The sequence below is a fragment of the Pectinophora gossypiella genome, chromosome 9, assembly GCF_024362695.1.
Source record: "Pectinophora gossypiella chromosome 9, ilPecGoss1.1, whole genome shotgun sequence".
Classification (NCBI taxonomy): Eukaryota; Metazoa; Arthropoda; class Insecta; order Lepidoptera; family Gelechiidae; genus Pectinophora; species Pectinophora gossypiella.
In genome coordinates, this window is record NC_065412.1 from 1,584,586 (window position 1) to 1,608,347 (window position 23,762).

Sequence of the window (23,762 nt, forward strand, 5' to 3'; positions counted from 1 at the left end):
ACTACAAGTGACTCCTATCACTTCATGTCTATTTTGCAACTATCATGGTACAACAAATAACTTATGCTCAATCCTATGAAAAACCATGCTAGCCGTTTGATGACGTAAGTGTTACACGAGTGTTACCATTAAATTGGTATCTCCAACAATCCAAGGGCTTTAATTTTATTATTGAAAATGAAGCGAATTACTGATAGATAGATAAAATCTTTATTTAGGTTTGAGACGTTACGTTAACTTCTTGAAATTAAAATATATATTTTTTTATTACCAGTAAACAATACAATGAGGCACATAAAGTAGGATGGGTATATTAAAATATTCTTAATATTAAATTTTGAACATATATGAAATGTAAGACTTAAAACTAAAAAGTGTACTAGCTTGGTCAACGTGGTATCGACCCACATGACTGACTCATCATCCCCCTAGCATTATCCCGTTTTTCCAGGGTCCGCTTGCCCAAATCTGAAGATCTGACAAGTCCGATTTTTTACACAAGCGACTGCCTGTCTGACCCTCCAACCCGTGAAGGGAAAACCAGCCTAGAATAGGTTAGGTCACATGCCTCCGGAAATGCATTTCTTGGAAATGTGGGTTTCAAAGTAAATTAAATATATTAACCGTGGGTAATTTATTTTTTACAAAATGGGTTGACGTCAGCGCGGCTAACCTTGAATTGTTAACTGTCACTTTTGAGCATACCTTTTTATTATACCATGGAAACTATAACCTATTGGTATTGATAAATTGTTTACTTAATTCCCTACACAAGTACTTACATAGATAATTCAAACCGTTGTTTTTATTTACAGTAATATCACCCAGAGTGTATCCCCGTTTCAAACGAAACTTCATTAAGAACTCAAATGAGACGCGTTAGTTTGTTTTTTTTTATAAACATTTTATTTCATTTTGTATTATGAGCACTTTTTCATAATAATGCTTAATAAACACGCAAGTATGCCACGAACTTGTAAAGTCGCCTCCCTTAGATTAAATCACCTGATACGCTCTCATTCCAACAAACATATTAACACACGCCCGTAGTTCCACGCCCGTAGTCCCTATAGGGGTGGGCAGAGCCACAAGTCATCACAAACAACTTGTACTGACAACTGAACTAAAATAGAATAGAAATAAAATACGTTGTTGCCATTCGATAAATGTCATTATACGATGAATGTACTGACTACCCCAATTGGGAATGTTGAGCAGTGGTTGAGCGTTGGACTCACGATCCGGAGGCCCCGGGTTCGATTCCCGGTGGATCACTTTGTGATCCCTAGTTTGGTTAGGATATTACAGGCTGATCACCTGATTGTTCGAAAGTAAGAAGATCCGTGCTTCGGAAGGCATGTTAAGCCGTTGGTCCCGGTTACTATTTACTGATGTAAGTGAGTAATCGTTACATGAGCCATGTTAGAGGCCTTTGGCGGCTCAATCATAACCCTGACACCAGGGTTGATGAGGCTGGTATTCCACCTCAATCCACACGATAACTGAACTGAGGGAAAAATAGGGCAGTAGTTTCGCTCTTGCCTACCGCCCTGTAAAATCCAATACCTCTTCAAAATAAACTATTTTTATTTACTTTAACTAACCAAATTACACGTTTGCAGGTGACATGAGCCTCTCGGAAGCTGTGTCAAATATATCTAGTCCAGACTACCAAGATCAAGACGACATGTTCGAAACGGGCAGGGAGTGCCCGCGGATGGAGCTCTCTGACCCTTCGGACTCGGACTCCACAATATTAGTATCAGAGCCCTGCCACAAACGAGCCAAATCAAACTCCTCCTACTCCAACGAACACGGTAGTGACGTCACACTTAACGGAGACCACAACAATGACTATAGAATAGTGATACAAGTGAAAGGACCAGACAAACAGAACGCGAATGTGCCCAGCGAAAGTGTAAATAATAATAGTTACGGTAATGGAAAGGAGAATGGGCACAATTCGCCGGAGAATCAGGGGTATACGGTGAGTGTGCGTTACTGTGGTGCAACAAACGTAACTCCATCAAAATGGATTATCTTTTGTCTCTTTCTTACTAAGCTGTATACCGTTACGAAACGTGATGTCTCTTTCGTATTATATTTCTGTTCTGAAGTTATTCTACGTTACGTTTGTTGGACCATAGTTCATGTTAATAAAGTTTACGTTTGCATGTAGATCGGTCGCCATACCACATTATAAATAAAAAGTAAACCAGCGATGAACGTGGGTTTAAGTATTTGACAGCCAAGCAAAATTGAATCCAATTATCATACAGTTCGACTGAACTTTGCTTGGCTGTCATATACTTAACATACATACATACATAAACTCACGCCCGTAATCCCAAATGGGGTGGGCAGAGCCACAAGTAATCAAAGACAACTTGCAGCCACTGTTGATACGAAGGCCTAAGATGGATATGATGAACCTTATGGTGATAAGGGATCAGCCTATCGCCCATAACATTAGTCCATTATGTTAGAGGACGCAATCCCTCTGTCGGTTCGGTGTCATATACTTAAACCCACGTTCATCCGTGGTTTACTTTTTAATTAAAAGGTGGATAAAGTCAAATATAGCCGTAGATTCAAAGAATGTAAAATAAAAAGTCTGAAATTAGCGCCGGTTAGTGAGAAATTCTCTGGGCGCCATCCCACTTGCGTCAGACAGAGTACTGCGGGGCGGAAGGCAAGAGGGAAACCACTGCCCTATTTTTCCCTAAAAAAGTAGCATGGAAAATGTTGCACCGACAAGAGCGTGGCTCTTAAATTGATGATGATGATGAGTGAGAAATTGAGGAGCGACAGGTTAGCATGGTATGAGCATGTAATGAGGAAGGATGAAAGGTATACAACGAGGAAAGTTGTGAGTATGAATGTGGATGGATATAGGGATAGGGGACGACACAAGAAAGTGTAGATGAATAGAGTGTAACTTTGAACAGTTTTAAAACATTTATTAAACATAAAATTTAAGAAAAAGATTATTATAAGATTAGTGATTATCTAGAAGATATGAATGCCTTTGGAACAGATATTAGGCAGCTAAATTACTAAATTGTATAGCAGTATTTCATGTTTTTTTTTAAAGAACGTCTAGGGCCCCGTGGCAAGGTTTTTATTGCAGCTTCTTTTCCCTAGCTATATAGGTTGTGAGAAGCTGCAATAGTTTTAAGCGGATGTTTGAATTTGATGGATTGTGTAAAGAAGGATATGTGTGTGAAATGTGTGAGTTGACATGACGACTGACAAAAATGAATGGAAGAGGAATACATGTTGTGCCTACCCCACCCGGAAAAGGATAAGGGCAGGAGGATATTGCTTCAAAGAATGTAAAATTGACCTTCAACAATTAATCATGATGATTACGTTGAATAAATTATTCTATTATTATATTTTTTTATTATTACTAATAGTATTTAGTTGAAGTTAAGCAACTTTCGCAAAGACTGGTCATAGGATTGTGACCACAAAAATAAAAGTTTTCACCTCGAGCTCCCCCGTGCTTTGTTGTGCCTTCCGAGGCACGTTAAGCCGTTAGTCCCGGCTGCATTAACAGTCGTTAATAACCACCAATCTGCATTGGGCCCGCGTGGTAGTTTAAGTCCCGATCTCCCTATCCATTCATAGCGAAGGCCCATGCCCCAGCAGTGGGGACGTTAATGGGCTGGTGATGACTAATAGTATTTATAGTATAAGGGAATCTTTAACTTTTAGTATATGCATGCTAATAATAATTAGCAGAATAGAGATTCTGTGCCACTGACTTATACCATTTTGTGATTCTGTACCTACCTATCCTAAGCGAATAAATTATTTCTGATTGTATCGTCCGCTCCACAGGAGCTGTGCGGCGGATCGGACGCGGGGTCTGACGAGGGCTCCGACGGAGACTCGCTACACTCGTTCCACTACAGCCCGAAGGCCGTGGACATCCCATCCGCCGAGCGGCTCGCCAAGCGGCTCTACCACCTCGACGGCTTCAAGAAGTCCGACGTCTCACGACATTTGAGTAAAAAGTTAGTTCACACTTACGGTCTTCAGCCGAACATATTTTGCTAACGTTGCGCCCTGCTTTTGGTAGAGCTGCTCACTCGATTATAATTAGTACGTCAGTGTGAAACGGTCACTCATTGTAAACGATACGTACTAGCCACGAGCGCTTCCTCTTCTTCTTCTTATCGTGTGGGTTGTGAGGTGGAATACCAGTCTCTTCAACCCTGGTGTCAGGGTTATGATTGAGCCGCCAATGGCCCCTGACATGGCCACCACGAGCCATGGACGCCACGAGCGCTAATAAACAAATTAACCTACTTAACGAATCTTTGAGTTAACGATCAACTCCTACAACTACAACGAAGGTGGAGCGCTGAAGCCGGAACCCAGCTTTGGCCCTTACACACACATTTTTTCACCATATTCTTAATCATCATCTCCCTAGCATTATCCCGTGTTCACAGGGCCCCAGACTTGCCCGAAGGCAAGGCTTAAGAAAGTGCCTGTTCACTCTGGCCTTGAAAGCACCCGGGTTATATGCATACGGAAGTACAGAAGACAGCAGAGAATTCCACTCCCTCTCACGAACACTTTTACTGGAACTAAATTATTCTTATTCTGTGTAGTTTCTAAAAGTTTCCCTTCATTGTTTCCAGCAATGAATTCTCCCGCGCCGTAGCAGAGGAATACGTGAAGCACTTCGACTTCGCGGGTCAGACGTTAGACGCAGCGTTACGAGCTTTCCTGGGCAGATTCGCTCTCAGCGGGGAGACCCAGGAGAGAGAGAGGGTGTTGGTGCACTTCTCCAGGCGATACCTCGAGTGCAACCCCGGCTCCTTCAACTCACAGGGTCAGTACACTATTAGTACCATTCTCTAGCCATAGAGGCAGACAATCAGCTCGCGACACCAAACACTTCAGGACCCCGATACGGTCGACGATTTCCCACAGTCAGCGCTATCGACTCACTAGGGTCCATTAACCTCTCATCTGCCGGAACGCGGATCTCGACCAGACACAATGTAAAATCTATTGTGTCTGGTATCTCGGCAGATGAGAGGTTAATTCCAATTGTGATGTATATTAAATATGCATACTTCCCCGCAGACGCCGTCCACACCCTGACCTGCGCGATAATGCTGCTGAACACAGACCTGCACGCCGCGGGCGCAGCGGCCGGCACCGGCTTCCGGCGCATGACGTGCGCAGAGTTCATAGACAACCTCACCGACCTCAACGACGGCGACAACTTCCCCAAGGACACCCTCAAACATCTCTACCACGCTATACGCACGCAGCCGTTAGAGTGGGCCCTGTAAGTATACCTAAGGTTTTTGATTAACTCCTTTGAATATTGCAATGCAGATGCCTTGACCTACTTCTACGATATATCGTCGCTGACGTCACTAACTGACATGTCTGATTTTTTAATGAATGTCATTTGCACCTTTTATTATTGTTAATAAGACACGAATTATTTCAGAAAAAAAACGCAGATTCGTCAGTTTAGAAAGCCAGCCACGATATAATTAAAACACATAATAACGGGTTCTTACCGCGTTTATATCGGGAGTCTCATATCCCCATTTAAACGCGGTAAGAACCCGTTATTATGTGTTTTAATTATGATAATAACCGCGTAAACTTAAAACAGCCACGATATGTAGGATGGTAATCGATATGAGAATGGGATGATAAACTTTTCGACGTTCTAAGGATCCATACATTTCTATGCATACATGTATACAGCGTGTTAATGACATCGTAACGAAAACTGAGGGATGATTCAGACCATGATTCTGAGTTGATGTCAAGTGGAATTAACGTCGCCAAAGTATGGAACTTAAAATGATTTAAAAAAAAAAAACAAAAAATAACATGTCACTAACATCCTGTACAAGTACGTAAAGGTTAGGTTAGCATTTTAGGTGCCGTTTATTTAACAAGTACAAGCAAGTGATTTATACAAATGCACGAGTCGTATCTCGCAGCCACGGTTCTTATGAAGTACCAAATGGATCCGTGATTCCCCCAGAGACACGGAGGCGCCGGCGGCGGCGGAGCCGGCGGCGGGCGGCGCGGTGGGCAGCAACCCGTTCCTGGACGTGCCGGACCAGGCGCGCGCCGTCGAGTACAAGAAGGGATACGTCATGCGCAAGTGCTGCGTCGATCCCAACGGGAAGAAGAGTTAGTACATACACTACGCTAAATTACACTATATTATACATACACTATACTAAATTTTCCATTCCAGTCTATCAAACGCCAATTCCTTGATTTCCCTATAAGACACGACGTTAACCTTTTCTTTAATCTGTTCCATGTAAGCTCTTCTTGGTCTTCTATCCTCTCTTTCCTTCTAGCTTTCCTTCTATGATGTTACTAACTGGTGTGTTAATGCTACACCGACAAGAGCGTGGCTCTTAAATTGATGATGTATACTAAATTACACTATATTATACATACACTATACTAAATTACACTATATTATACATACACTACACTAAATTACACTATATTATATATACACTACGCTAAATTACACTTTACATACACTACACTAAACTAGCGGCACGGCTATATTGGCCGATTTGTCATAATAAGCAAAAGTTCACGACTATGGTATACCCATCGCAAGATGAACTAAGTACCCACACCTCACCGAGCTTTTTCGTAGACCAACGTGACTGGTGGAGCGCCGTATGGCCGTCTGTAATGGTCGAGCCAACTGTGTTAGTGAAAACTGCACTTTGTGAAACAAGCCAGTGTACCACCAAACCCCAGTGACTATTTACAAATATAGCTTACAACTAATTCGTAATCGGATCTTCTTATACAGTGTAAATAAATATCAAGTAACGTTTTGTGTCGTGTTTCTCCGCAGCGCCATTCGGCCGGCGAGGCTGGAAGATGTTCTACTGCACGCTGCGGGACTTGGTGCTGTACCTCCACAAGGACGAGCACGGCTTCCGACGCAGTCAGATGTCCGACAACATACATAATGCTATTAGGTACTTATTAAGGAAGAATACTACTTATAGAACGGCAACTCTCCGCTCCCCACCGACGGCTGAGTTTATGTGTCAAGCTCGCGGGCTCGCCGATCGGAATCGTGTGGTCTAATAGCTTGGTGGACGTAACCATGGTAACCACGATCTGGAGCGACTTCCTCAGTCTCGTTGCGCGAGTCCGTGACATTGACGCATCGGGATAGATGGATTGGAAAATGTAATAACCGCTTAAGAAAAATAAAATGTATCTATAAGATAGAGAGAGATATAGTATATTATCACTTAGCGCAAAAGAGACGAGAGATATTTCTGGTAGGCTAATAACCTCTTCACTTAACCATGTAATAAAATTCATCCGCAGGATACACCACGCGGTCGCGGCTAAAGCGACGGACTACACGAAAAAGCAGCACGTGTTTAGATTGCAGACGGCCGACCAGGCTGAATACTTATTCCAGACGAGGTGAGTGTTTGACATACTTCTTGCCTGCAGCCTCTAGACAAATCCCAATTTTACTTTTACGTATTTTAAGTTAAGGGACGGGTAATCGACAGGTTAAAGTTTTATGGAACACACGCCAACAGCCTAACTACTTAAACAGATACAAATACGCACTGCTGGACCTCCACCAATCAACCGGAGGAGGTATGGAGCATTCTCCACCACGCTGCTTCGCTGCGGGCTGATGGAGATGTTTTACGACTAATAGGCGGGCCCAACGGCTTAACGTGCCCTCAGAAGCAGGGAATTATCTTTTTATGATTACTCAAACCCTAGAATAACCGTAACAATGTTATTGCAGCGACTCGAAGGAGCTGTGTTCGTGGGTGGAGACGATCAACTTCGTGTGCGCCGCGTACTCGGCGCCGCCGCTGGCGGGCGCCGTGGGCAGCCAGCGCAAGTTCCAGCGACCGCTGCTGCCCTGCGCGCACACGCGCCTCTCCATGGTACCACTCACTTGGTCACTGACTCGCTCACACAGTCACTCGGTTACTCACACGCTAACTCGCTCACTCACGTCACTCACTCGCTCACACACTCACTCGTCAAACATACTAACTCGTTCACTCACTCGCTCAGACACTCACTCGTTCACTCGCTCAGACACTCACTCGTTCACTTGCTCACACACTCACTCGTTCAATCATTCGTCACTCAATCACTTATTCGGTCACACACTCACCCGGTTACTAACTTTCTCACTCGTCACTCGCTCACACGGTTACTCACTCACTCACTCGTCTGTGTTCTACAGGGGAACGTCAATTTATTCGGACAAGACCACATTCGGTGCTATTTTGACTGCCATATTTATTTAATTTATATGCCGTTTATTATACCAATCATTTCGTCTATGAATATGTTAAAACAATATACAATCTTTACAACTTGTTCAACTTTACAAAATCGAATGAAATTAATAGTTATTTATCCTGTATCTTGTTACAGCGAGAACAGTTAGCGGCCCATGAGGAGCGGGCGGCGCTGTTGGAAGAAGAGTTAGCGGCGCTACGACTCGCCCGGGACAACTCCCCGCAAGGCAGGGATAAGGATCACTACCTCGTCTATGAGGTATGAAATATTATCGTTTTCTGCCCTTTAAAACGTAGCATGAATGACAGCAAGACAAATATATAGCACAAAAGAGATCGGGAAACATATCTCTTTCGCACTAACGGTATGAAGATTAGTATGAAAAAGACGAGAGATGTCACTCAAATCATGTTTATACTTCAATATTTGATGAGCTTGTTGTACTGTTTCTTTTTGGAATTATTAAGAAAGAAGAAGAGAAGAGAGGTTAATGTCTGTCAGAATCGGCATTAGTGCCATCTAATCTGAAGGTGTCAATCACGTTCCTACTTTTATTTTGAATGTCGCCGTAGATATACGTGGGGGTCGGTATCACACTCAGTGTCACGGCATAGAATAAGGAATAATGCTAGACAGCGGCCGAGCTAGGTCTGCCTCGTCCTCCCCTCGGTCTTACTTTAGTCTTCAATCGTATGGGCGTCAGCCGTCACACACGCAGATACCCGGGTACGATGACGTCAACATGTACAGTCTGCGTAAAAGAAGGTCCGGGGTGTGGTCGCGGTTACGTAATGTCGCGTCGCGTGTCCCCAGATCCGGCGCTACCGCACGTACGCGTACGTGATGCGCGCGCGCGCGGCGGGCGCGGGCGCGGAGGAGGCGGCGCCGGCGCTGCCCGAGCGCGCCGCGCAGGCGCCGCCGTGACGCGCGCGCGCGCCGCCCGCCGCCGCCGCGCCCTGACCCCCGCCCCCGCCCCCGCCGCGCCGCTGCCCCGCCCGCTGCTGCCTCGGGGCTGTCTACGAGTGAACCTGTCGCCGGCGCGCGTGCCCTGTGAGTGATGTGGTCCCCGGGCTCGTGCCGCCCGGACGATACCTTGATATGAACTAAGACTTAAATATATCGAATCATCTAGTCCCGTCTTCCTTGCGATCCATGCTGCCGTCGCCTGCTCGATGTCCCGTCGCATCGACCCCACCCTGTGTTTACGTCCCTCCCTCCTCCACGTATTTATTAAGCTTCTAATGTTTTGTGTGTGTAGCGAAAAATCTATATAATACTCGAAAATTCTAACTCAACGTTTATAATTCGGATTTTAATTGGTAAGAATTAATTGTCGAAGCGCGTCTTTGTTCTCAAATTAATTTCTAAATTCTTTTTTTAACGAAATGAAATGAAAGGTGATGCTAGTACGAGAAGTTTATTTGAAGATTTTGAACCTTATCACCGGCGGCGACTTACGGTGAGCTACCTATATAAAAGTGACAAGTATACAGAATACTATATCTATCAGATTCGCTATAAATTATAATATCATTTGTATATTAGCAAACATATTTGGAGATATAATGCTAAATTATTAATACATACGACCTATAGTTGCTATGCAAGATGTTCATGTATCACTTCAAAATCACGAAAGATTGGCTTAATTGTATTATAAGGGAAATCATCATTCCATATAAATTGTACGTTAAGATTCAAAATTTTAATAGTACATATAAGGAGATTGGCTAGACATAGCTGCTGACTCGGTATTTTTTATTGTTTTGGAATTATATTAGATTTTGTAAGAAGCCATAGTTGAAAACTAGTGATAATGTAGACTTTAAAAATTAAATACGACACGACGTCGTTAAACTACAACATGATAGTTGTGTTAAACGAAAATATGATTATACATTTGTAAACACAAGATCTACATTTTGTCAATCGGTGAACTTCTCATTCGCACAAACGTAAACTATTGTAAACCTACACTACATTTTCATACTGGTTTCTAATAAAGCCTAATTCAAAATTGTTTAACATTTAAATTAGAATTTTAGACTAACCAGGGTGTTCTTATTCTGAAAGCCGCTAGAATGCTAGATTGTCTATGGCTTCTTAAAAATTACAATATTGTAAATAGATTATAAAAGTGCTGAGACTGATATATGAAGTTATTTATTTCGTTTGTAAATCAACCAGTGTCAAATGTTAGGGCAGGGCGTGTAGGATCTCAGATGTACAGTAGATGTAATATTTACTACCTATTGTTTGTATGGGTTTGTTTTGTCAATCGGTGCGCGAAGGTGATTGTGCTTTATTTATTGTGTACGGATCTTTGGTAAACCAGACGCGACAACCACTGTGTGTGCAAACCACTTGCCATTGTAAATTATTTAAATGACCGGTACACGCGAAGTGAAATAGATTAAAAAATAACAACCCTACTTTATAATTAGTCATAGACAAAGATGAATATGATGGCATAATATTCATCTTAGGTCTACGAAATGTAAGCAAGTACTCTTGTGGTAATGTATGGCTCTGCTCACTTCACTCTATGGATTACGATGCATGTTTTTGTATATGCCAGATTGTATATTAAACATATGAACAATAGAAATATAGTAATAAAATGTCCAGTAACTTTAAATACGAAACTGTGTACCATTAATCGTGATCTGAGTTTCGTTTGTACAAGTAGGTATTTTTATTATTTGTACGATCAATTCCATTAATTGAATTCAAAAAGTTGAGTAACTATTCTGGTTTACCATGACATATTTTAGATTAGTTGCTTTTTAGCGATAAAGTGCCAGTAAACGATGTTAGTGGCCCTGTTGCCGTAATCCTCCGTTGGCTTCTGAAGCAATTATATTGTAATGTAATGATAAACAATGGTGCCGATTTGGGCAGTCACAAACTCAATTTGACAGGACTAAAACTAACTCTATCTCTTTCTTGTATCTATTGTAAGTAAAGGACGGCAATAATTTAACAGCTGTCCAGTTTGTGTCCGCCCGAATAGGCACCACGATGTTGGTAAAGAAAACTAGATAAACTGATATAGAGGTCGGATATGGAATACAAATATATAAAGTAAAGATTATAGGCAATCAAAATCGAATTTATATAAACTATAAATTGCTCTCTCGTCGAGGCGACTTCTTGTATGCGTTCGTCAAAGCAGGTCGTTATTTAGCATAGTTGACAAGCCCTAGACGACGTTTCTTACTATTGCTGTCTTAGCTATACAGAATACACATAAGGGGCTACAACTGAAAAGTTAAAATTATAAAAAGCTGGTGTGAATAACCTTTTTTATATTGTTATATTCTTTCGTATATTCCGCTTGTACAGTGATATTAGTCCTCGACTGTATAGTATTGCGTTAGCGCGGTTGATTTGTTTTTTGTATCACTTTAGCCCTAATCACTGTAAATACTTTTATTTTTTACGAATCATTTTACAAGTTATTTTTTATAATATTTACTTATTGAATATGTATAGTTGGAACTTCTTCTTCAATAAACTGTTCTTGAGGATTTCAATGACAGCTTCTAAGTTTTTTCACTTTATTATTACTTGCTTATGTATAAAATTTCTTTCACATAAATTGTATTTATTTGAGATGGGCACAAAAAAGGGATGGCTGTCACCTTCCTGCCTGCCGAGTGATGGTTTGGTATATAGTGGTGTCTGTAAAAGCATGTGCAAGACTTGCTTGGTAAATTGTTATCTGCTCAATGCTAATTTTGTATCTATTGATCAGCTGAATAATTCAACTCCGGGGTATGCTGCGGAGAGGAAAAATATACTTGTTTTTCTAAAATTTCCATATTTGTGATGACACAAACACAGTCTAATTATCATTATATTAGAATACAAATAAGTGACGCAAAGTATTATAATAAAATAATCATTATTGGTAAGGACGGAATTAATATGGCTGTGCCGGTTTAGAGTAATGTTGATCAAGACCTGAATAGATAGTGGAATTGTTTGTTTTGGCTGGATCTATGACCTGTGTTGAAGCTTGGGATAATAAGAATGTAGGTCCCGACTACCAGACTATATAAAATATTTTCCCAAATGTAAATGTAAGTGCTTGGAAGACCTAATGAAATGTTCATCAATCAACAGAAGTACATAATAAACATATGTAAGTATTTAAAACTATTGTCTAATAATAGCCTTAGTTTTTCTTTTGTACCAATCATAAACCCTTTGAAGAGCTGAAATAAATATGTCAAAATTATAGTTGTTTTTTTTATTTTAAATATTTCTTGTTACCATGCTAACTGGGAATAATTACAAAAATATTAGATATGTTAGAACTAGCTGTCAAGTGTTAACAGAGGCAAACCTGCTCTGGAAGTTTTATTCAGTTTTGTGTCTAAACAGTGATAAAGTGACTGCAAAACAATACTAAAGTGCAATTCATAAACTGTGGAATCTGTGACATTGTTATTCGCGCGTGAAACACCCAAATAATAACAAAAATAGTGCATTGAATACCGCGAGTGACAATCTAACGGCGTCAAAATCAAAATCTACCCTCATTCATTTTATTTTATCTTCCAATCGTTCGACTATCTCTTTTACTTTCATCTGTCATAATGACAACTGACATCTGTATCAGTGTTGCCATTATAGGAAACTATTAAACTCCCAAAACCTACAAAAAAAAAATGTCGGAAGTGGCTGGCCAGGATTCCGACAAAGAAAAAGCCACTAGTGGAAATTTAACACCTAAGAATAAATTCCCACTGCCAACATATAGAAAAATAAACCTAGACCCGCATAATCAAATAGATGATGGTGAAAATGACTGGCAGACAATACCAGTGCTCAGACAAAGGAAAAGGATGCGCTCAAGCCCCACACCGCCGCCAACTGATCGTTTTAATACTCAAAATCGTTTTTCGCAACTAAACGTAGATGAAATATCAGAAAAATCAGAAACTATTGCTCCGAAAATTTACAAACCACCACCTATAGTACTGTATGGAATAAAGAACATCTCCAAACTCAAGGAGGTCATCGAAAATGTCTTAGATCAATCCCAATACTCATTCAAGATTGTAACGAAAAATCAATTACGTGTTACAACTGCTAATACCAGTGCCTACAAAAAGCTTATGGAAGTGGTTCGTGAAAAACAACTAATAGGCCATACATTCATTCCTAAAAGTGACAGACCCTACAGGATTGTAATTAAAAACTTACACCACTCTACACCAACTGATGCTATAAAGGAGGCCATTGAAAATACGGGTAACACTGTAATTGGCGAAATAATAAACGCTAGACATGGTTCCGAAAAGACACCTCTCTCAACCTGGTTTGTCAACCTTGCTCCCGGGCCTAACAATGAGATAGTAAAAAATCTAAGATACATTTATCATACTTCTATATCGATTGAAGACCCCAAGCGTAAGAAAACAATTCCCCAGTGTAAACGCTGCCAACAATATGGTCACACCAAAAACTACTGTATGCGCCCCTACAGATGTGTGAAGTGCGCAGAAAACCATAATACAATCGACTGCCCAAAAAAAGATAGAAAACAGCCGGCTAAATGTGCACTATGTCTAGGCGATCATGCTGCAAATTACAAAGGCTGCAAAGTATTCCAAGAAATACAGAAGAGGAAATTCCATTCAAGAATTACACAGAGTACTGTAACATCACAAAACAAAACGCAAGAGATGAATGCTTTCACCACAACTGACCTACCCCACAAAGAAATACAACATGAAAAAAGTATGACGTCAGCAAACCCTGAAATCACATATGCTCAAATTACAGCAGGAACTAACCTAGAACTAATCTTAGCCAAACAATCTGAAAAGTTAGATCGTCTCATTGACCAAATGGGAACCCTCATGGGTCTCCTGACAACAATTGTCAATAAATTGGTCCACTAAAATGGCAGTTAAAATAGCTACATGGAACATTAACGGCCTTCTTGGGAAGAAACATGAAGTGGAGGCATTTATAAAAATGCACAATATAGATGTCTTACTGGTTACCGAGGCACATCTTACGGCTAAGGTATCATTCCGTCTCGATGGTTATAACACCTATGCCACTTATCATCCAGATAACACAGCACATGCAGGCACAGCAGTAATCATCAAACAAAATGTGAAACACCATACACTACCAGAGTACCGAACTCCTAAAATACAAGCGACATCTATATTGATATACGATAAACAGAGTTCTATTACAATATCATCTGTGTATTGTTCTCCAAAACAGCAAAGAAATCCTGAAACAATTGAAGACGATTTTAATAGTTTCTTTCAAACACTCGGCAATAGAGTAATAGCAGGAGGTGACTGGAATGCTAAACACACTATGTGGGGCTCGCGTCTTACAAACACCAGGGGACGTCAGTTATACAAGAGCATACGCCAACAACAATTCGACATTCTGTCGACCGGACAAGCTACTCATTATCCAACAGACTCAACCAAAATCCCGGATCTGTTAGACTTCTTCGTCTACAAAGGGGTTCAATCTCACTTTCTCGCCATTGAAAGCTGCCTGGATTCTTCATCAGACCATGTACCACAAATCGCAACCTTGAGTTTTACCTTGATACATCGAACAATTCCTGCTTACTTATACAATAAGCACACAGACTGGGGTGCGTTCTACCAACACCTAAATGAAAACCTAGATCTCAGACTAAGTATGAAAACGAATGAAGACATCGATAGTGCTGCCGAGTACATAACAAAGAACATTCAGGAAGCTGCATGGCTGTGTACTCCAATACCCCGAGTAACATCAAAGGCACCGTTCAACCAATACATACCAAATGTCGTCAGGGAGAAAATCTTGGAAAAACGGCGCTTACGGAGAGTTTGGCATTGCAGTCGACACCCAGCTGATAAAAAGGACTTTAATAGAGCTGCGGCAGAGCTTAAAAAACTTTTGATTGATACCGAGAATGAAACGCTGGAAGTACATTTGCAAAACCTAACACCCGCTGCTCCCACCAAAAACGAATATTCGCTATGGAAAACCGTAAAATGTCGTGAAAAACCTCAATCAGCTCAGCATCCACTCAGAAATGTAAATGGCACGTGGGCAAAAACAGACCAAGAAAGGGCGGAAGCGTTTGGATTGTTTTTAAGTGGTGTTTTTACGACCAACGAAGATCTTGGTGATAGAGATACGGATCGAGAGGTGACATCATTTCTAAAAAGCGATCTCCAGCTTAGTCCTCCTGTACGATGCTGTACGCCTGCAGAGCTCCGTCGGACAATACATGACCTTGAACTCAAAAAAGCCCCCGGGTTTGACCTAATAACAGCGGAAGTGCTAAGAAACTTACCAAGAAAGGCGCTGGTCTTGATCGTTTCTCTGTTTAACGCCATATTAAGGTCTGCGTATTATCCAAGTATTTGGAAAGTCTCGCAGATAACAATGATTCCAAAACCTGGAAAGCCGCCACATCTGACGTCCTCATATCGACCCATAAGTCTTCTTCCGGTTCTGTCGAAGGTGTTTGAGAGAATCTTGGCAACACGACTGAATGAATGTCTCATGGAAGGGTCGCTCATTCCAGAACATCAATTCGGGTTTCGGAGGCATCACTCAACTATTGAGCAGGTGCATAGAGTGTGTGAGCACGTTAGAAAATCCCTCGAACACAAGAAATACTGTTCAGGAGTGTTCCTCGACGTGCAACAGGCCTTTGACAAGGTCTGGCACGATGGCCTAAAGTACAAGCTCAAAAAAACGCTACCACATAATATGTACCTTCTCTTAGAATCCTACCTAGAGAGCCGCATTTTCTATGTTAAAATCAACGACGCAGTTTCAGACTTCTATGACATCAAGGCTGGAGTCCCCCAGGGATCAGTGCTCGGACCATTGTTATACCTCGTATTCACGGCTGACGTACCTGAGTCAGACAGTGTGATGACGGCTACATTCGCGGATGATACTGCTATCCTGTCATCGGACATTAACGCTGCGACTGCTTCAAGTAATCTGCAGATACATCTAGACAAGGTCCACACCTGGATGAAAGCCTGGCGTATCAAGGCTAGCGCAACAAAGTCCAACCACATAACTTTTACCTTGAGGAAAGAAGACTGCCCACCCGTGAAACTTGGCCAAGAGACCATGCCACACAATACAACAGTAAAATATCTCGGCTTTCATCTAGACCGGAAGCAAACTTGGAAAACACATATCCAAAAGAAACGTGATGAATGTAACCACCAATTTAGGACATTGAAGTGGCTCCTGGGCAGAAGATCACGGCTCTCCGTCGAAAATAAAATACTGGTGTACAAAGCGGTACTGAAACCAGTATGGACTTACGGCATTCAGTTGTGGGGTGCTGCAAAAACATCAAATATGGAAATACTACAACGCTTCCAAAACGGAGTGCTCAAATCAATAGCGCAAGCACCTTGGTTCACTCGCATGGACGAACTACACGAGTACCTTGGAATGAGGACAGTTAAGCAAGAAATTGCCACAACTACAAGGCTATACAGAGATCGAATTACTCATCACCAAAACAAACTGGCCCGGAGTTTAAGTGACAACCACTATATGAGACGCCTCAAAAGGACGCACATATGGGATAGCATACAGTAGCACCTTAATGAAGGCAGCCTTCTAATGAGGGGGCCTGTCCTGCATGTTAATAAAACCAAACCATCAAAACTGCTTATGGTCAGTCGACCGATCGCATGTTTGGGCACAAAAATGAAAAAAAAAAAAAAAAAAAAAAAAGATATGTTAGAATACATACAACTACAATTAGTGAACTTATTTTTATGATAAATATCTAGAACCGAAACTGTAGAGTGTATTTTTCTGTAGTGGCCTTTGCAGTGGGTGTGCCAGTAACTTGGCTATGCAATCATGGATCTTGGTTGCATTTCTCGATACCTCATACACATAAGAATAACCATCATCCAAGTCTTGGAGTGCATCATAAATATCTTCACATTTAAACAGTGCACAGTCCTCTTCATGTGCCAGCAATATGTCAATATAGAAATACACCTGTTTCTTCAGAAAAATGAAGTATGCATCCTCTTGAGGAATGATCGGAACACAGTTAGATCGACCATACACAACTATCATCCGAACAATATATGGCGGTGGTAGAATACACTCCCCTTGCTTGTATTCTGGGATTTCAATCTTCTGTTTCAAAAGTTGAAACACTTTTTTAAAGTCAAATGTTTCTGCTGCACTCTCCTCCGCATTTATATAATCAATGGTATTAAAAATGTCTTTAAGATTATTGGTGAAGTTTTGCACCCAAACTGCTTCAGTGTCTTTCAAAACAAGGAGAGCAAACTCTGTTCTTTTGCTAATAGCATGTTTAGAATGTATGAAGAAGTCTAATATCCGCTTCAGCATGTTGATAGGAGTAAAGGTGGTGCCATCACAGAGCCGGTAATACGAGTTCTGATCATCATAGCACACGTCCAAGCATATAACCACACGCTCGGGAACATTTACATTGGGCAAATTGGGTTTTTGGAAATTGGCAATCACTTGCTCCTGGAGGTCCGCGTAGTCATCAGGTGTAGGTAAAGAGGGATTCTGCACGTTTCTGTAAGAGATTTATTGTTTTAAAAGCGATACTATCGTTGTGAACGAATTTGAATGTAAAATGTAAACTTACGATGATTCATTGGTGTCAGCATGGGAGTTACAGGACGATAATAAGTCCGGAGAATCCATGAGGCCGAATAACGTGCTAAAATCGAATAATTTAACAGATTTTTCCAAATCATCAACAATAATAAACGACTTCTCGAACACCACCAATGAAAGATTTAATTAATCACAATTAAAATATCAAACAAAAATAGCTTATATGAAGAAGTGTACCTTGTGTCTCATTTTTAAATTAAATAAGCGACTACAATATTCATAATTTTTTTTTTTTAAACTTTTTTATCCCTTTGGGGAAAGGCAAAGGCAAAGCCGTGCAGCCGTCGTCTAATGTATTTTTTGTCATGTCCAAATCTTAATAAGGCCGAAGCCACGTCTTGTGTGAGTATTTGTCAATGTTCTTTATTTCAAGTCCTTTATAAAAGTGTCTTATCTAAAATATTCAAGGCCGAAGCCACGTCTTCTTCATGTTAATATCCGTGTACAATCCATGTTCTATTATGTTCAATCCATGTTTTCAATTCAAATCCTTTGTAATAAAAATGACATATCCAAATTTCTTATATCCAAGAAAAGTATACAAATCCCCTTTATAACTCCACTTCAGAAGATATTATAAAAGCATACAAGTCCCTGTATGTTGCAATATTTGCCAAAACGTCTTGAATGTCGCGCGGGATGCTTTCTGATGTTCCATAAATATGCAATAATCTGTCAACCAGAATCAATCGCTGAATACTAAAAGCTGGGCATTCAAAAAATATGTGATTAACACCCGTATTCTAAGATGTTTACTCAAAACTGCCTTCACTCGGTCCTCAGCCAAGGCCACCTTAAGGGATTCTCGAAATCTCCTTGAAATCGGTATTCTTAGTTGGCACCTCAACCTTAACGGAGGTTTCCTCCAGTGAGGAAGAGTGGAGGTATGACGTCATTGTTTTCGTATTATTTTGTTGGCAGCATGATAGAATTCTGTTGGCTGTGGTCACGTTTGTAGTTTATGGGAACATTTAAACGTCAAACAAATTGTCAAATCGACTTTGACAGTTGATTTCGCGGTACCGGCTTTGTTTATTTCAAACACAAATTTCAGACTACTTTGCACTTCTTCTTCTTCTATCGTGTGGGTTTTTGAGGCGAATTACTAACCTGAGCAAGTATCATCCGTCCCAAACTACTTTGTGGAGTGTGAAAGTGTTTATTAGATTTGTAAAAGTGTTTATCAAGTCAAAATGTCGAGCGGATCAACAAGACAAACTTTCACTGAACATGAAAAAGTGTGTCTGCAGGAATTAGTTTTGAAATATAAATTAAATTCTGCTGCAACTATTGGGGCTGGAAATGCAAATGTAAAAAAAATGGCTTGGGTACGACTTACACAAGAATTTAACTCCATTGAGACCAATAGTAAAGTAAGCACCTAAATGTAGCACATAATATTAATTTAATATCATTCCTGATTTTGATTAAACTTACAAACAAACCTTTGATTTCTTTTAGCGAACAGAGGCACAATTAAAAAAATGTTGGGACAATTTAAAAACCAGAAGAAAACAATTTCTAGCACAAGAAAAAAGGTAAAATATCATATACTTTCTTAAAAGTAAATATTTAATTATTTACTATTGTTACAAAACACAGTGCAATGCTGTAAGTAATGTTATTTTCATTTGAATTTGGAAGGGAACGCATGAGGACCGGAGGTGGGTTGTATGCAGCTAGTACCTCTCAAGGCTCCCAGGAGACTATTGATGCTGCTCTTTTGGATGCCACAAATATAGAGCTACAAGGCGTGTTTGATAGTGATAGTGGTGAGTTATCAGGATATACCTACATACCTTATTCCACTTACTAAATAGTTTTTATTGATATCTCTTTTCTATGTTCAGTTGAAAGTTAATAGAATTTCACCGAGTGGCTCTTGCAAGTAAAAATTATAGCAATTGATAACATTTTCATTCCAGATATGGTGTTGGACCACAACATGTTAGCCCCAGTACCCGATCTCCCTGCACCTGCAGCCCCTGCAGCACCCGCTAATACCTCACCTGGCGAAGGACCATCCCAAATACAAAGTATAATAGTTAAGCTATATTTTTTGCCACTTCTAACACATTAAACAACATATTTTTTTTGCAGAATACATATGTTATGTTTTGCCTTTTTTGCAGGAGCTATTCCTGTGGAAGTTGATATTGAAATAATGGATATTCCATATCGTCCATCAGCCGGGTCTCGTCTCTCCGATTATGAACCACCTTCTCTAATTCAAGGTATTTTCTTAGATATTTTCTTAAGTTGATTATCTAGTACATTTAAACAAAACTATAGGCTTGATTATTATTACAAGTAATCTAAACCAGTGTGAAGATTTTAGAGATTTTAAGAAAGAGGTGTGTTTAATGGACACTTATGTAACCTTATTTAAGTAACATATTTGGAATTGTTTATTTGTAGAGCCTGTTCCTGTGGCACAAGTAGAGCTACCTCGTCGACCATCAACTGGATTGAGAGAACATGATTATGGAGCACCTTCCCGAACTCTAGGTATTCTTATTATAGCAATATTGTTGAACAAAATCTGCTTTATAAGTAACTAAAATAATTTCTAATGTATTATTGGTAACATATTCCTAGAAACCCCATGCTGATCTTGCGCGACCCAACTCCGTCCACAAAAGTTTTTAGAGCTTTCTTATCTTTTGTTTACATTCACATCTGTGAATGTGATGGCCATCTGTCAGCACTTGTGGTGACCTTTTTTTATATTAGCCAGTTAAACGTATTCACTTCGGAGTAAAAAGGGTCGGTTAAAAAATATTTTTATTATAAGTAACTGTGTTTCTTAAGCCTGTGAACTTTCGTGCGTTTTAACATATCTTCTTGTTACGTTTCAGCTTCAAAGAATATTCGGGCTCATGTAATTAACCAGGAGTTCACCTTGCGAAAAGATAGATATCAGGTGATAGTGGACAGGGAGGAGGAGCTACACAAATTGAGGATAGCAGAGCGGGAGTGGCTCGTGAAGGCAGCTGAGGAGACATATCATAAAGCTCGCCTTGAAAAGGAAAGTGCGCAGGAGTTGCTGCTATGCAGCCGGGCTAAGCGAGAGCTAGCAGAGCTGCATCTTTCTAGGGAAAGAAAGAAATAAATTGATAGTTTTTATTACATTTTTTTTATTGAGCGTATCCTTTGTATTTGGAGCAATAACTAATTTTAACTATGATACAAGTAATGGAATCTTAAAGAATATTTCTAAGAACTATTTCTATATGAATTATAACATAATATTATAGGTATTTAATACATATCTAACAACTAGATAGAAACTAAAGTAGTACATAATACAATACAGTAACTCTTTATTATTTAAATACAAGAAGCAAGTGGTACAAAAGGCGTTCTTTTTGCTGAGGAAACATAACTAACATAACAAAATTATACTTAACTAAAATGTCTTGCGATAAAACTAGCTCTTATAATACTACCTCGTTCATTGTCTGGAACAGGTGTTGGTGGGTCTATCCTTGCCCTCAAGGGTTCTGGCATTTCTTGGTTAGTGTTAACACTGATATTGTGCAATACAGCACAAGCCACGATGATGTTAGGGACATTTTTTATTTTGTTCTGAAGCTTCCTGCTTAAACAAGCAAATCTTCTTTTCAGGACCCCATTCAGCCTTTCTATAATATTTCTAGTACTGATATGGGATCTGTTGTAGCGCTCCTGAGCTGGTGTTTGTGGATTTAGCACGGGAGTATACGTGTAAGACGACTGTGCATATCCACTGTCCCCTAAAAGTATGCCAGCTCCTACTAAATCCCCTTCTTCAAAGCGCATACTACAACGGCTGTTGCTGAATATGCGGGAATCATGGGCAGATCCGGGCCACCTCGCCACAATGTCGTAAATCAACATTTGTGGCCCGCATATTAGTTGTACATTTATAGAGAACTCACCTTTTCTATTTCTGAAAAGTTCTCCATTTTCCCGACTCGGATTTTTAATTGGTACGTGAGTGCAGTCAATGCACCCGATTACCCCTGGGAATTGAGCACGTTGGTAAAATGCTCTCTTCACGTTGGCTCTCTCGTGTGCTCCAGGGAACTTGATAAACTCAACTACTTTCATTGCTAATATTTTCGATAGCTTAGCCACGATTTTAGATACAACTGGCTGACTGATCTTATGCAGATCTCCGCAAACAATCTGTTGAAACAGAAATAGTTTTGTAAATATTTTTTATAACTGCAGATAAGTTATTATATAAATGCTTGAATGGCTAACTTACCTGGAAGTTTCCTGTAGCATAAAATCTTAACGCTATGAGTAGCTGCAATATGGGTGGTAAAGGTAACCCTTTGTTGGTTACATTTGATTGCAATCCAATCAGCGGCAATATCATATGAACAACAGTATCTTTCCTAAATCGAAAGCGTTTTTGAAATTGTTCTTCGTCGTAACATTCCAAAGGGTTTTGAGCGTCTCTGATATATTTCCGCGCCGGATAATCGTAAGGATTATCATAAACATAATCCATAAACTCTTCAAAGTCACTATATAAGTCACTATCACTCATTTTAATAACAAAAATCGAAGTTTGTGATATAAAAAGTATCGTCACAACAAGCGTTCGCACGGATTCCAAGCGTTGAGTAGTCCTTAAGGTAGGTCACGAGGTACCTTACATTTGACAGTTCATTCCTCAATTTTTACTCACCTCCAGTGAGGAAGAACCATAAGTCGAGGACGTAAATGTCAACTATGAATACCAAAAATCCTCAACCGAGGTTGAGTCGAGTGGAGGAAATTTTGAGTAACATCTGAGAATACGGGTGTAAGGGTCTGATCTTGATCTGTATTACATGCTGAGCATTTCGGTGATGAAATGATGTTCATTCTACATAAATGTGATTTAAATCGGCAGTGTCCAAATCTTAGACGTGACATGATACTATAAAATCTTTTCTCATGAAGATATGTTGATCTTGTGAACCACGGGCGACTAATTATTTTATTAATTTTGGCATACCACTGTCCTTTAGTTTTGAGAGTTTCCTCCCAATTCTGCATCCAGTCCAGCATCAATTTATGTTTTAAGTATGGAAGTAAATCAGTGTGAGGTATAGCAACATTCCTGGTTGTTGCATTGACATTTGAGTCGTTTGAAAAATTTGAAATTGCTCTAGCCAAAGTATCGGCATTTTCATTTCCAGCTACACCAATGTGAGAAGGAATCCACATTAAAGTTATATTGATGTCGCTCTGAGTGCTCAATTTATAATATAATTGTTTAATATCATGCAAAACGTAGTTGGAATTTGAGTTAAATTTGCAATTTTGAAGAGCACGCAGACTACTCATACTGTCTGTTAAGATAAGCCAAAGTTTGGATTCACGAATATTATGTTCAATAAATTGAAGTGCAGCAAAAATAGCTAGGCATTCTGCAGTAAATATGCTCATCTGTTCTGGAAGCTTAACACCTTGGCTATATTTTCGACTAGGTATGTATATGGCCATAGAAGTACTATTATCAGTTTTAGACCCATCTGTGTATATCTGCTTGTGTGAAGGAAATTTACTTATTTGCTCGTACACCTCTTCTTTGCATTTTAAGTGAGTATCAATAAGGATGTTAATATTGTAAAAATTGCTCTCATACTGTCCAGTATAACAGATCCAACTATTATTAGTTTGATATATTGTATGCTGTTGCCTGTATTCAATCATGTTAGAGAAGTCGTGAAACACATACGGTACTTTAGAGAGATTAGATGGAC

At 40.1% G+C, this 23,762-nt stretch overlaps 4 protein-coding genes across 4 annotated transcripts in view; 2 read left to right on the plus strand and 2 right to left on the minus strand.

Annotated features, from left to right (window-relative positions):
- Positions 1-9,249, plus strand: part of LOC126369768 (PH and SEC7 domain-containing protein-like) — a 22,377-nt gene extending 13,128 nt beyond the window's left edge. The window contains exons 2-12 of the mRNA XM_050014333.1: positions 816-878; positions 1,623-1,987; positions 3,847-4,022; positions 4,656-4,849; positions 5,107-5,314; positions 6,035-6,186; positions 6,884-7,010; positions 7,372-7,473; positions 7,814-7,958; positions 8,461-8,583; positions 9,139-9,249. Of these exons, the coding sequence (XP_049870290.1) occupies positions 816-878; positions 1,623-1,987; positions 3,847-4,022; positions 4,656-4,849; positions 5,107-5,314; positions 6,035-6,186; positions 6,884-7,010; positions 7,372-7,473; positions 7,814-7,958; positions 8,461-8,583; positions 9,139-9,249 (1,766 nt within the window). The remainder of the gene's footprint in view (positions 1-815; positions 879-1,622; positions 1,988-3,846; positions 4,023-4,655; positions 4,850-5,106; positions 5,315-6,034; positions 6,187-6,883; positions 7,011-7,371; positions 7,474-7,813; positions 7,959-8,460; positions 8,584-9,138) is intronic.
- A 7,807-nt stretch (positions 9,250-17,056) lies between these two features.
- LOC126369430 (BRISC and BRCA1-A complex member 1-like) lies at positions 17,057-18,174 on the minus strand. The gene is made up of 2 exons (XM_050013845.1): positions 17,987-18,174; positions 17,057-17,914 (listed from the first exon to the last, which is right to left on the minus strand). Exons 1-2 carry the CDS (start codon positions 18,043-18,045, stop codon positions 17,122-17,124), a joined length of 852 nt encoding a protein of 283 aa, XP_049869802.1. The 5' UTR covers positions 18,046-18,174; the 3' UTR covers positions 17,057-17,121.
- Positions 18,175-19,211: 1,037 nt separating this feature from the next.
- On the plus strand, positions 19,212-21,144 carry LOC126369422 (uncharacterized). Its single transcript, XM_050013833.1, has 7 exons — positions 19,212-19,391; positions 19,480-19,556; positions 19,663-19,790; positions 19,944-20,054; positions 20,151-20,252; positions 20,437-20,526; positions 20,877-21,144. The coding sequence occupies exons 1-7, from the start codon at positions 19,212-19,214 to the stop codon at positions 21,128-21,130; spliced, it is 942 nt and encodes a 313-aa protein (XP_049869790.1). The 3' UTR covers positions 21,131-21,144.
- A 16-nt stretch (positions 21,145-21,160) lies between these two features.
- Positions 21,161-22,818, minus strand: LOC126369418 (putative nuclease HARBI1). The gene is made up of 2 exons (XM_050013827.1): positions 22,271-22,818; positions 21,161-22,188 (listed from the first exon to the last, which is right to left on the minus strand). Exons 1-2 carry the CDS (start codon positions 22,556-22,558, stop codon positions 21,424-21,426), a joined length of 1,053 nt encoding a protein of 350 aa, XP_049869784.1. The 5' UTR covers positions 22,559-22,818; the 3' UTR covers positions 21,161-21,423.
- Positions 22,819-23,762: the final 944 nt, after the last annotated feature.

Excerpts from the sequence above, each read along its gene's own strand:
- LOC126369430 (XM_050013845.1), bottom strand. The coding sequence starts at position 18,045 with ATGGATTCTCCGGACTTATTATCGTCCTGTAACTCCCATGCTGACACC. Across the intron at positions 17,915-17,986 it reads GCTGACACCAATGAATCATC|AAACGTGCAGAATCCCTCTT; the intron begins GTAAGTTTACAT and ends AATCTCTTACAG.
- LOC126369422 (XM_050013833.1), top strand. The coding sequence starts at position 19,212 with ATGTCGAGCGGATCAACAAGACAAACTTTCACTGAACATGAAAAAGTG. Across the intron at positions 19,557-19,662 it reads TTTCTAGCACAAGAAAAAAG|GGAACGCATGAGGACCGGAG; the intron begins GTAAAATATCAT and ends TGAATTTGGAAG. Across the intron at positions 20,253-20,436 it reads ACCACCTTCTCTAATTCAAG|AGCCTGTTCCTGTGGCACAA; the intron begins GTATTTTCTTAG and ends GTTTATTTGTAG.
- LOC126369418 (XM_050013827.1), bottom strand. The coding sequence starts at position 22,558 with ATGAGTGATAGTGACTTATATAGTGACTTTGAAGAGTTTATGGATTAT. Across the intron at positions 22,189-22,270 it reads ATGCTACAGGAAACTTCCAG|ATTGTTTGCGGAGATCTGCA; the intron begins GTAAGTTAGCCA and ends CTGTTTCAACAG.